The sequence below is a fragment of the Mchenga conophoros genome, linkage group LG13, assembly GCF_057382185.1.
Source record: "Mchenga conophoros isolate Kocher_MC1m ecotype Shallow Benthic linkage group LG13, M_conophoros_male_GT1.1, whole genome shotgun sequence".
NCBI classification, from domain to species: domain Eukaryota; kingdom Metazoa; phylum Chordata; class Actinopteri; order Cichliformes; family Cichlidae; genus Mchenga; species Mchenga conophoros.
Genome location: NC_140538.1, coordinates 27,504,860 through 27,517,667, shown reverse-complemented (window position 1 = coordinate 27,517,667; position 12,808 = coordinate 27,504,860). Strand labels below are relative to the sequence as shown.

The window sequence follows — 12,808 nt, the reverse complement described above, 5'->3', positions numbered from 1 at the left end:
AACCGCATCAAATCCCCCTCTGCACCACTCTCACTTCTTCCCACAGACTTTGATTGGCTCGTCCACCGACTGGGAAAGTTTCCTGATTGTTCACAGGGAAAATTAAGATTTTAAGCCTATTGAAGTTGATCTTTGCTCATTGAAAAGTCCATCTGAATGTGTCCTTTGAAAGCTCAAATTGTTGACTCGTCACGTTAGAAGACTCCAGAATAGGGTGCACAGAGGCCGCGCTGCGAGCGTACTGTACCGAGAGCACGGTGCACCTGTTGTTGTGTAGCCGGATGGGGTGTGTGTAGTGTTTGTGCAGTGTGCTGTGGAGTGTGGAAGATCTGTGCTGGCTTTGCTTTCAGCGCAGTTTATTAGGCATTTTCACATCAGGTCAGTCCTTTAAACACTGACGGTGTGAAAAGCTTTTGAAGGACTTTTAGCTCCTGACAAAACAAAAAGTTGATAAATAAATGTCTTTAAAAAAGTCTTCTTCTCTTGCAGGCTCTTGGAAGTTTATACTTTATCCACGACTCTTTGAAAAACATCCAACAGTTTGATTTCAAAGGTGAGCCTCACCCCACCTCTCTCCATCACATGACACACATACATCATGACCACTATCCTCTCTTCATTCCCCTTTATCACATTCCTGCATATCACATGCGACCGTTTGCAGGCTATTCCTGCTTCCATCAAAAGCAGTAGGCTGTGATGGGCTTTGAGGATAATGTAAAGGGAGCGGGACAGAATGGTAATGCTTATAAATATTAGGATTTAATTCATACGATTTCGGGCCTACAGTAATGGTGTGCAGCAGGTTATTGGACAGCTATGGCCGTCTCATCAGCCTGCGGTGTCAGAGGGCCCAGGGGGCCGGTGACCACGCTAATTAAAGAGGGGATATAGATGTGGAGCCGCCTCGCTTCCTATTAGACCCAAGTCAGCATTAGCACCAGTTACCCCAGTGAAGGACAGGGCGAAGGAAGGGGAGGGGTCACAAGAGAGAGCAGAGGCGCATTCATGTACCCATGTGCACACACATTAAGATTTGATTTAAAATCACAGCACCGGGCATCTGCAGATGTTAGTACATTAGCAGCTAATCGGGCATAATTTGTTTTAGCAGTCTCCATGTTTTTAAGAGTCAGTTTGCAATTTTAGTTTGAGCACGAAATGCAAATAATAAAATCTTCTGATCTCTGAGCTGGTGGCCTGTCCAGTTGGGCTGGGACTGTTTTAGCCACATGCAAACTTTCAGACAAATTTTCTGAAACTTAGCAGAAGATTTCAAGTGAAGTGTCATACATTTAGGCATTATATTTTTTCTATTAAAATATTTTCCATTAAGGAATTCCAAACAGATTAAAATCCCCCTAACCCTGGGTGGTGTAGAAGTGGAGGAGGGTGAAGAGGAGCCTGTTATTCCCATATCCAGTGCTACGTTTTTATACTTTCACTCTCCTAAAGTTGCCTTGCGTCATAGTAAGGCCTTAACTGGGCTTAGGAGAGGGGTCATCATCATCTGCCTGAAAGAAGTCACTTTAGCTGACTTTAAGTCGCAAACTAAAGATTTTAAACAGCTGTTGTGTGCCTGTGGTGACCACGAAACCTTCTATGACCCCATACAGAGCCAAGAGTTTTAAAAAACCCTGTGAAACAGAGTATTCAGAGCAGTGTAAAGATTGAATTTCTACATAAACTGACATTGTTATTGTAAACTTTGACTATTTTTAACATCAACATCTTTTAGTATAAGTGTACACACGGCCTATGACAGAATATAATGAAAATTCAGGGACTGCAGTGTTTTAAATCTACAGCATTTAATCCACTACAGTGATCCAATAATATCAAAGACAGGCATTTACTCACTTTACATCTCAGTCTGTCCTCCTCGTCCGAGTGCAGGCGTTCCTCATTCTGACCAGCAGGTGGGGCAGTTGTCTGATGAAGCTGAAATAGCTTTAAGAATCAGTCTAATTAGAAGATTAAGACTCACACTTCACTCACACAGTGTTAAAAAAAGAACCTTCTGTGGTTGTAACAGTGTGTGTTTTTCTCCCCGTTCTTCTCCCTTCATCACTGTCAACCTCGCTTCCTCTTCAGCCAAGAAATTTAGAAAGGTGGTCGGGAAGGAAACCTGCTCAGAGACACTAGAAAGCACACCCACACTGGAGAAGGCGAAGTTTCCACAGGACTACTTTCCCGAGGTGGGTTTTGTAATAAACACACACGATTGGCTGACAGCCTTCTCCCGAGATGCCGGCTGACAGATGTTTTATTTACAGTGGAAGGTTATGTGTGCTCAAAATGTGTATTTCTTGATGTATGAAATCCCACTTATTGTTATGTACTGTATATACATCAATTTGTTGCATTTTTAATGCATATCCAATACAGACCTGAATATTCATATATTTAGTTTGCTCATTTCCTTTGCAGTTTTTATAGCTTTTTGTTTTTCCAGTCAGATTTCTCCCCTACTTCAGGGAAACCCAGTTGACTGATCTAAAGACAAATCAGCACAAAGAATTCAAAGAGAAAAAGTCCTTGTTGTGTTTCCCGTGTCCCGTGGAGCAGTTCCCTGCTCACGCCGCCTGTGTTCAGTTTTCTGGTTTCGATGTGCGGTGCGCCATCAGACGGGAGCTGGGCGCCGAGCATATCTGTGCTGATATAGTAATAAAGAGCACGACCGCCCGTGTGTCATCCCCGCACTCCCCACTCATCTGTCAACCATGCTCCGACGGCCGCCTCCGCAAATATATGCAAAACAGATGGATACGGCCCCCTTCACACACTTCCCCCCAATTTCCGTCTCTTTCACACACTGCAGGACCCCCCCCCCCCCCCCCCCCCCCACTCCCTCCAACCCCCTTCAACCCACCCACCTATCTGCCTACCCTTAGCCACCCTAGACACACACACATACTTACATACCTAAACAACTTCAGTTTTTTTCTCTGTCCCGTTCCAGAGATGATCTAAAACCAATTACACTGATTGAGGCGCAAAGCCATTTAAAATGATTGCAGCGAAGCATTGTTCTGCATTTAACAGGACAAGCAAAGAAAACCGGCACAACAGAGCTGGCACGGCGTATGCTGAGAAGGATGATGGGAGTGATGTAGAGAGAAAAGAAGTGTGTGTGTATGCATGCGTATGTGCCGTGTAGGTAGGTGTGTGCGTGTGTCTGTGGCGGGGGGGGGGGTGTACAGATGAGAAAAGTTTTGCCTGGTGATTTATGCCTCTTTCCCGGCTGGGATATGAATCTGGGATGATGCTCCAGAGAGCAGCACTCCAGATAATGTTAGCCCATTTAAAAAGAGCAGATTTGTGTAGTCTATCAGGGTCGCAGAGTATTTTTTTTTTCTCCCCCCTGTCCCCCCCTCCGTGCCTGCCTCCCTCCTCCGGCCCCTCCGTAGTGAGAAATTGGTTGTTATCATAGATCACAGATACTGCTCAAACCTCTTATGAAAGATGAATTAATTTCACTAATGCTTTAATGCAAAGCTCTCACGGGGGAGGCAGACTGGTGATAACCCCTGCCTCGTCCCCGCTTCCTCCGCTCGTGATTTATGCCCTCTTTTAGTAGATGAAACCGCCTAGATTTGCCATCCATCTGCAGCTTTGAGGAATCCTATTACACGGGGATCTTGGACCGGACAGGACGCCACACACAGGGAGTCCAAAACCAGTTGCTTCGGTCCTTTTTTTGGGGGGGGGGGGATAACGATAGGTGTGTGTGGAGTAGGTCTTGTGAGAGATGTGGGAGTGCATCATTAAAAGTCATCAAAAAGGACACAGGGGGCAGGTGTCTCGAATCCTCTGGGGAAGGTGTTCGAGTGACAGCACGCCGCTCAGGTTGGCCGCAGAGACAGATGTGCGCTTTCCTCAGCTTGTGGCTTACCTAATGTGTCACAGCTGGTGACATCATGGCGGGAGTGTGGAGTGTTTGTGTTAGTTTAAAGCAAAATGCCATTCATGGCATCCCACCCATGAATCCATCTCTACATTCAGGGTTCTGTGTGAGAGGCACTGCGGCTAGTTTTCTTCCTTTCTTCCAGTCATTAAAGAAAAAAGTTAAAATGACAAAAACATAAAGCAGAAAACAACATATATAAAATTTAATATCATTTTTCATTTTGTATAATTTTTTTGTCACTAATTAATCAACTTACTTCTTCAATCTGATCTACGCCATTATAAAAAAAATAATAAGTAGTAAGTGTGTGAATAAATGATACAATTATATAATAGTTGATCTGTCTCTGATGCTCAGTGCTAGAGGCTTTGATTATACGCTTTTAGAGGGTGTTTGTTTTAAGCTGCTTTTGCAGCCATATCATTTTAACACCTTGATGTGATATGCCTGCAGCCCACGTATAGTTTAGCTTGTCCTCAAAAACCTAAGGCATGCAATTTCGATTGCTTTTTATAGAGCTGAAATTGCACAAGCATTTTTACACAAGCAGACCAAGCAGAGCCAATAGCCAGAAAAGTGGCTCAGACCTCACGGAGTTGATATCCAGCCCAATATTGTCTTTTTTTTCCTCGATAATCTTACTTATTACTCACTTAACCTAAATCACGCCCTGCTTTCAGCTCTGAAAGGCATCATAAAGTTCTGAAGTTACTCACTTTCACACTTTCTGTTCGATTCCCATTTAAGTGGCGGCCTCTCCATATGCAAAGCGTCGTTTCTTTCCGTAAATCCCGCCCTGAATTATAGCTGTGTTTGTGCGTTGGGGGGAGTGAAGCGGGGACGTTAATTGAAATGCTGAATAAGAAGGAAGTGGACAAAATTGCAGATGCTATTTCTTCCAAAAGGTCGCGGTGATGGATTTGGCGGCTTGTCCCCCCCTCCCCCGTTATTCCGTCAATCTCCTTGCCCCCCTCCCCCCGGTGGGATTAATGTATTTATTTGTGTGGTGCGGTAATACACGCCTCCAAAAACCATTGCATCATAAGGATTTGTCATTGCCTTATATAAATAAAGTATACGACCCAGACCTTAATGTGCCCTTGCTATTGATTGTTTTACACAACAGTAAAGAGAAGGGGGTGAAAAAAGAGAAAGGATGAAAATAGGCGGCAGGCTGTAGATCAATATCCGTATGAGTTTGTATTTGTTGTTTGGCACCGTGAGCGTGTCCATTAAAGCGCTGACTTTTCATACCCTTTTAGTGCCCCCTGTAGCACGCTGCGATACGGGGCTGCGATTACGTTCAAGTTCTGCCCTCGCTGAAAGTTAACTTGCTTCTCTCCTTATGATTTAAACGCCACGCGTGATTCATAGATGTGATGTGTACGTTAAGGAGATGAAGTCATTTAAACTGGCATTGCCTGTAAAACGCTCTGTGGCATTTATCACCAGACAAGACACCTGTGACACAGATGCTGTTCTCTGTGACAGGCGTGATCCATGAGACTGCAAGGAGCTCATAAACGAGGGGCTAATGCCGAAATGAGAGCCAAATTGAAGCTTTTTTAACTTTTTACATGTTTTTGGGACATAGATAGCAGTGCTTTGCGATCCTACAAATATTTGGTATCAATCCAATACCAAGTAAATACAGTGCAAGTGTTCCAGACACCGATACTTTTAACCTATAAAGGCAGCTTATGTAGGGAAGAGCAGCGTGTCATGATTCATGAGAAGAATCATCACCAGTTTGCGAAATTCTGAAGACATACTAATGACCAGTAAATCACTGCGATTTGTATTTTTTGCAATAATTAGTTAAAAGAACAAAATGCATCTTCCTGCATTTTTTAAATTTCAGTGTTTTTACTGCTGCATGTAGCGAAAGAGAGCAACTCCCTCTGTAGTTCTGGTGCAGCTTTATCAAAGCATACACACTCGTACACAATGTCTTCATGTACTGTCCTGTCATGTAAACCGGCCCTCTGCCATTGGATACCCCCCACCCCGCGCCGTATGATGGAATAAAGATAAATGTGACTGTCTACAGGGGCTCAAATCAATCAGCGTTTGTGTGTATTACTTATTACTCACAGTGCATTTCTGTCATGAGGCTTTTGTGTCACCCCCTCCGCTCTCTGTCCTGCACTCTTCTTTGCCCCGCCTTCTTTCTGAACATAACCCGACATAGTATTATTTACTGGGGGGGCTGAAGTATAAGAAAGGTCAAAAAAATCAAAGGGGACTGACCGGGAAGCAGTGGCAGGAGGGTGTTTTAGGTAGTACTGTGTGTGTGTGTGTGTGTGTGTGTGTGTGTGTGTGTGTGTGTGTGTGTGTGCTGACTGTGTCACATGTGACATTTTATATCAGCATATTTTTCCATGGTCGTAGTTTTGAGTGAATCCCACACTTTCTCTTCCACCCCCACTGTTTATTTTTTTTTCTGTTCGTGCGTTCGCACAAACAGTTTGTCTGTACTCTGCCGAGCATCCACAGATGTGACCCCCACCCCACCTCTCCCCACCCCACCGTCGTAGCCACCGTTCATCACTGTCACGGGCGGAGACGCCATCGTTGACCTGTGGAAGGTCGGCCAATGTCACCGCGAGCCTCGCGACCTTTTGCGGTCGCCCTTCGACTCCCACTATCAACCTCCCCTTCAGTGGCTACAGCAGCCATATCTGATATTTAATATTTTCACATGCGACCTGTTCTGCAAGCATGTCTTTAATAAAGGGGAAAAAAGAACTCTTAGTAAAACTCTTAAACTTTTAGGAAAAGCATTTTTGTGTTTGTGTGTGTGTGTGGAGGAGACAGGGAGGCGTGATGATGATGATGATGTCTCAGCACATGATTAAATGGGGGCCGGACAGCATCTGTGTCATCATCTCCGCTCCAATATCAGCTGTCGCAGCCAAAGCGTGATGTCATCATGTCAGCCCATAGGCCGAGCACCGTTTTCTTCTTCCGCGCTCTGATTGATTTTGTGAGATAATCACTTCACTCGGACTCCTGCTACAAAAAAATCACTCGTATTGTGTGAAATAAAGAGATGATGATTTTATTATTATTATTATTTTAAACTTTGCAGTGATGCTTTTAAAGCATGCACTCTGATAGTTGTCTATGTTCGCGCCCTCGTGCGCGTCGTGAGTGTGTTTATAAGCGAGCGATGGAGCAGGGGGTCAATCAGTCATATGTGGAGGAAATGGGGCAATCTGGGGCCGGGTGTCAAGAAAGTGATGGATTTTAATGCTGCGATTGTAGTTAATGGCTCTTTAAATTAAATCGAGATTAAACGTCTCTGGCGGCAGTCAGTGCTCGTACGGGTCCTGAGCAAGTCCACCCTCCACCCCCACCGCCACCGCCACCTCTCGCTCTTCATCTTGTCCCTACTCATCCTCTCATACTCTTAATACTTTCTTTCCTCAACTTTACATTGATAAACATTTGCAGCATGTTAATGGATTTAACGTGCAACAAACTAATGTGTTATTCAGAGTGCATTTTTGTGTGTGACTACATAAGCCTTATTGCTTCTGTTTGCTTCTGTTTATCTTTTTAATATAGTCATTAAGTTAAAAATATAGGTATATTTTGAAGTGCGAGGCCAATCGGTTTTGCTACAGCATGATCATATCATATCTGTTTACATATGCTCCTCTCAAAGTCACAATTTCGGGGGACAGCAAGTTATAATTGGGTCCATACATCCTGCCAAGGCACTATGGATTAATTCAAGTATGCTAATGTAATTCAATTTGATACAGTTAATCTTATACTAATGCAGATTGAAGGATGTGAGGCGCAATCAAATACCTCTTAGGCTTTTAATTTGCATCTGAGCTTTTTAAATAAAATTAGTCAATTTGTAATTATGTGACCTGGCCCGTAATTAGTTTATTTATCACTGCAGTTAACTCCCCATTAGGGGTATCACACACAGAGAGAGAGAGGCAGGAAAAAAGAGAGAGGTTATGAGAAAGAGGCTTATTTATTCAGAATGAGAACACTCGCAACATCAATTTGTCTCTCATTTAATAACCAGCTTCATGGTGAATCATGTGCTGTTTGAAAAAGATCATGTGCTGTTTGATCATGTGCTGTTTGAGAAAGATGCAGCTGTTTGATCAGATCCCACAAGCCTGATCTGATCAAACAGCTGCACGGTGGATGTCTGCACTGCAGCTGTCACCTGGTGTCTCCCAGCATCTTTTTCCATAGAGCTACTCGCGCCACCGTTCTCTGGTCGTTCTCACTTAAAATGATGAATCTAGATAGAAACGTATGCTTCGTGTTACTTTCTGCCGTGATGTCTTCTTCACCGTTCGACCAAAAACTTCAGCTGGTTAGGATGGTCAAAATCCATTTTTCTGCTTCTTGTAAAAACTTCCTTGACCAGCTCACTCAATAAAAGCCTGTCAGGATCACTGAGTGTTCAGGCTGAGGTGAGCTAGGTTAAAACCCACCTCGCGCTGCCAGCTTCTTAAAGAGCTTTCCTAAATGTAGACGTTTCAACATTAACTGAGTGTAAAAACAGACTGATAGCATTCCACTTTCTTTCTTTTATGGCGTTGAATGTTTCAGGTTGACTGACCAAGTCCTCCATATTCATAAGAATGTTGATGTACAATATAAGTATGAATCTTCATGTGGTTGTTTTTTTGGTTAGTTTTAATAAAGCATGTTGAATCTTGTTTGCATTGAACATGCAGTGCTTTGATTTTAATTTTGTAGGCAGTGGATTCTGACTGAAGCCATTTATTCATATTTATTAGGGTTGGGGGGGGAAAATATAGACAGAATAGTGTTGCAATATTTTCTGTTGCAATATTGTGTCGATAAGGGAACACCAAATATCGATATTTTATTACATAAATTAAAATACTTTGTAAAATACTGAACATTCTGAAATAATGTTAGCCGAGCAAACTTACATTAAAATGACTCAAACAAAAACCATCAAATGCTGAATTCTGGGAGCCAGAATTGTGATATAACATTAATATAACATAAAAGTTATAAATCAGTTTCTAACTTTTATGCAATGTGTTTTTGAGACTGTTCATTTCTTTCTAAGTGAGCAAACTCAAAAATTCAGGATTGAATCAAATCATAATTTCCTCCACTGTAATTGCCAACTTGACCCCATTCAATCACAGACTGATCTCAGACTGACTCCACCTTTAGTCCTAATGTTTTTCTGAAAATGATTGTTCAAATCTGGAAAAGGTTGCCAAGCAGGTATGAAATGGATTGACTGGTATACACAGGTGAAAGACAATGGCCATTTATTATTGGCTTAATTTAATGTTTTGGCTTGTCAAGCTCTTTTTTCCTGTTTTCTGAATTTTACTTATAACAAAGCATCAATTTGTTTTTATTTGAAAACTGATGATGGAAAACTTAAACACATAAAAAAAGGTATAACTATGGTAACAGTATAGTATATGGTCCCAGTTAAAATGATTCGGAGATCTGACTAAGATGCCTCTCGGGTGAGATGTTCTGGGCATGTCTACAAGGAGAAGGAAAGATCATATCTCTCGGCTGGCCTGGGAACGCCTTGCTGTTCTCGGGTGAGCTCGAGGGGGTGGCTCGGGAAAGGGAGGTGCTCAGGCTGTTGCCCCCAGTGACCCAGCCCCAGATTATTGGAAGAGGATGGATGGATGGATGGATGTTCCTAGTGAAATGTAGTGGAGTGTTTGCTACAATACACTTACGTTCCGCCACTGTTCATCCATTAACTCTGATGTTTAAATGTGTATTTATAGAGTCATTAACAGCCCGTTTCCATACAGTAACTTAGGCAGTTTAATTGCCTTAAAAGCTCACAATTCAGGAATTTTTTAATGAAATGTGTCTGTCTGTCCAAATTGAACTGCAGAGTTTCGAGCAGTGCTGAAAAATGCAAACCTGTCAAGGCGCGGCTGTGTGGCAGGCAGGAGGAGGACCCAAACGCAAAACTCACAGACACGGAGATGAACTCAAAATCACAGCTTTAATGCTGGAATGGCCGAACATAGGAAATACAAAACTAAACTGGGAAAAGTAAACTAACATACGCGAAGAGACACAAGGAGATCCACACAACATGAGGGACGACGTCACGCTGAACAGAGGGAGACGCAGACAGAAATACACAGAGGGTTAACGAGGGGAGTGGGAACACACGGGGAACACAGGTGACACTGATAACCATAACGAGACAGGGCGGGGTGAACTGAACACTGACGGGAGAGGTGAAACAGGAAGTACAGAGGAGAGAGAGCACGAGTAGAACACCAACGTAACGGGCAGGGGAGACACGGAATAAACACGAAAGGGGACGAGGGCTCATAAATACATAGAGGGCACACAGGGGGAAGAGAGAGCACGGGGAGAACGTAGACATAATGGGCAGGGGAAGCATGGAATAAAACATAAGGAGAGACGAGGGCTCACAGATACACAGAGGGGCACACAGGGAGACATGAAGGGCAAGGGATCAAAACTAGAAGCCATAAAATAAAATCACACACAAGTACAATAATACGAAAATCACAAAGAACTAAAAACGCTGGGTCAGGAGACCCAGGACCGTGACAAAACCAGAAATTCTGCTCCCAGATGATGGACATTGCCACTTGACTGTGAAACATTTGACTCTATAGCTTTCATTTGTCTCGTGGTAAATCCTCGCCACTGTCAATTGTCATGCTAAATTGAGTCTCTCTGTTCTGCAGTGCAAGTGGTCCAGAAAGGGATTCATCAGAACTCGATGGGCCATGGCTGACTGGTGAGTTTTATTAATAGGTCCCCACAATGACACATCCCACCTCATCACTGTTCAACCTTGAATCATTACAAGTGTATCGCTGTGATTAGAGATGAATATCTAGCCACGTCAGTCACGTCTGACTTCACCCTGGAGCTGCAGGGAGTCTTGCTCTGTGAGGTTATCATAGACAGCGCACCCAGACGGAGAGAGCGACTCACATAGCCGAATCCTCTCCGGACAGCGCGCTGCAGAAGTAAGCAGGGATTCGATTAGACGTAATCACGTTACTCGAGCAGTTGCGTATGACAGATGACAAAAAACATTACATGCAATTGAACCTGTACGGGATGAATACCATCGCTGCTTCCAGCGTGCAGAGCTAGGGAATGGGGGGAGGAGTAGGTGGCTGAGGGGTGGAAGATGGGGATTGTAATCTAATAGAGGGATGACATGAGAACTAAAGAGCTGAAACGGTAAGCATTTAATAGGAGCGTGACGTTTGACAAGAGCGGCAAAGAGAGAGAGGCTGGTGAAGAATGGGAGATCAGATCGGACACAGTCAAAGCTACAGATGTATTCATTTGTTCAGGATGTCACTGCAGAATAAAGCCTGTGGGATAAGATCAATTCCTCTGAGTTGCCCTGCCAAGCCCCATGCTAACAAAAAAACCACCCAGATAGGATCTGCAGGGAGGTGTTCATCGCTGTCTTGTTTTTCTCTGAGAGAACAAAATGAAAGATGGCAGATTAGAGTTTGTGGCTGTATTCTTATGCATATGTGTGCTAGAAACATCAGTGATCGCTCACAATGTGACCTTTCTCCATCAGTGCCTTTGATCTGGTCAACATCCACCTTTTCCATGATGCTTCCAACCTTGTGGCCTGGGAGAAAAGCCCATCAGAGTACTCTGGGACCAGGCAGAAGGCACTGGCCTACGTTTTAGACAGGTACAGTAGATGTTGGTCACCAGCTTTTTTACTTTAGTCTTAGATCAAATTCTGCAGATATCAAGGTAGATTTACTCTATTTATAACCCAACATTTCTGTTTCTGTAAAGCAGGAAGACGTATGATATCCACACATTTTTTAGATAATCTGCAAAACAAGTTCCTTCATTATACACGATGTTTACACTCTTTATCTGTAAAACTGAGACGGACTACAAAGATTTAAGAAATGTTTTTTTTAACTAATAAAGTCTTTTTTTCCTGAACAACAGAAATTGCATATCTGCATTGAGGTAGCAGCTGATAGTCACAAATCCCATTTCTCTGTTGCATGGCAAAAACCTGTATTGATATTGTAATCAAGGCTTAGACTGAGCAAGAGAGGTGTGGAGAAGGTTTTTGGTGGGATTCAGTCTTAGACCAGTGGGATTACATCTGTCTGTGGAAATAGGGCTTCTCACTATACGGTCTGTGAACTCCCAAGTCTCCTTTATCTGTTCTTTTTTTGTCCCTCACTCTAAATCTTTCTTACTTTCCAGCATTTTCTGTTATTTTACTTTCGTTTTTGGTAGTGTAATCTTACACTTACCTCTGTCGTTTTTCTACCAGCAGAGAAAATGAAGCAAGCATTTGTCAGTACACCATTTGTGAACACTGCTTTGGTCCTGAGAAATAAATATATAAAATATACTGTGACATGTAATATCATCACTGGCATTACAACAAAAGTCCTGGCTAACTGAACAGAACTGAATATCCCCCCGACACACACATCAAGAGAAAATACCCTTTCCTGCATTTCCTCAAAAGACCACACGAGACTAATCTAGAAGGAGTCATTCTCCATAGACTGCTGTGTTAACTTTAAAGTGGATAAACATGCCTAATTTTTCACTTGATTAGAACTAATACAATGTACACACTGTACGCTGTATTAAGGCTTAAAGTTATGTATTATTAGGGGCACGGCTGCTTTGAGTGACAGGTGGTATCACCTCTGCTAATCTGAGTCATTGAACTGAATATTTTAGCTGTGTTTGCAGTCTTGGTGACTTTTGGAACATTTTTTGTTTAACTGTCCTTTTTGGTGACTGAATTTATATGATTATTTTACTCATTTGGAACTGATTAGCATGTATTTATGTCTGTGTGATGCTCTAATATAAACTACCCCTTTGCTAACCTATGCT

General features: G+C 42.9%; 1 protein-coding gene across 3 annotated transcripts in view; it reads left to right on the top strand.

Moving 5' to 3' along the window:
* The window catches only part of inpp5a (inositol polyphosphate-5-phosphatase A), a 158,963-nt gene that overhangs the window by 93,359 nt on the left and 52,796 nt on the right, over positions 1-12,808 (top strand). For all 3 annotated transcript variants that reach the window (XM_085297577.1, XM_085297576.1, XM_085297578.1), the window contains 4 exons: positions 490-553; positions 2,095-2,198; positions 10,636-10,688; positions 11,499-11,618. In XM_085297577.1, the coding sequence (XP_085153703.1) occupies positions 490-553; positions 2,095-2,198; positions 10,636-10,688; positions 11,499-11,618 (341 nt within the window). The remainder of the gene's footprint in view (positions 1-489; positions 554-2,094; positions 2,199-10,635; positions 10,689-11,498; positions 11,619-12,808) is intronic.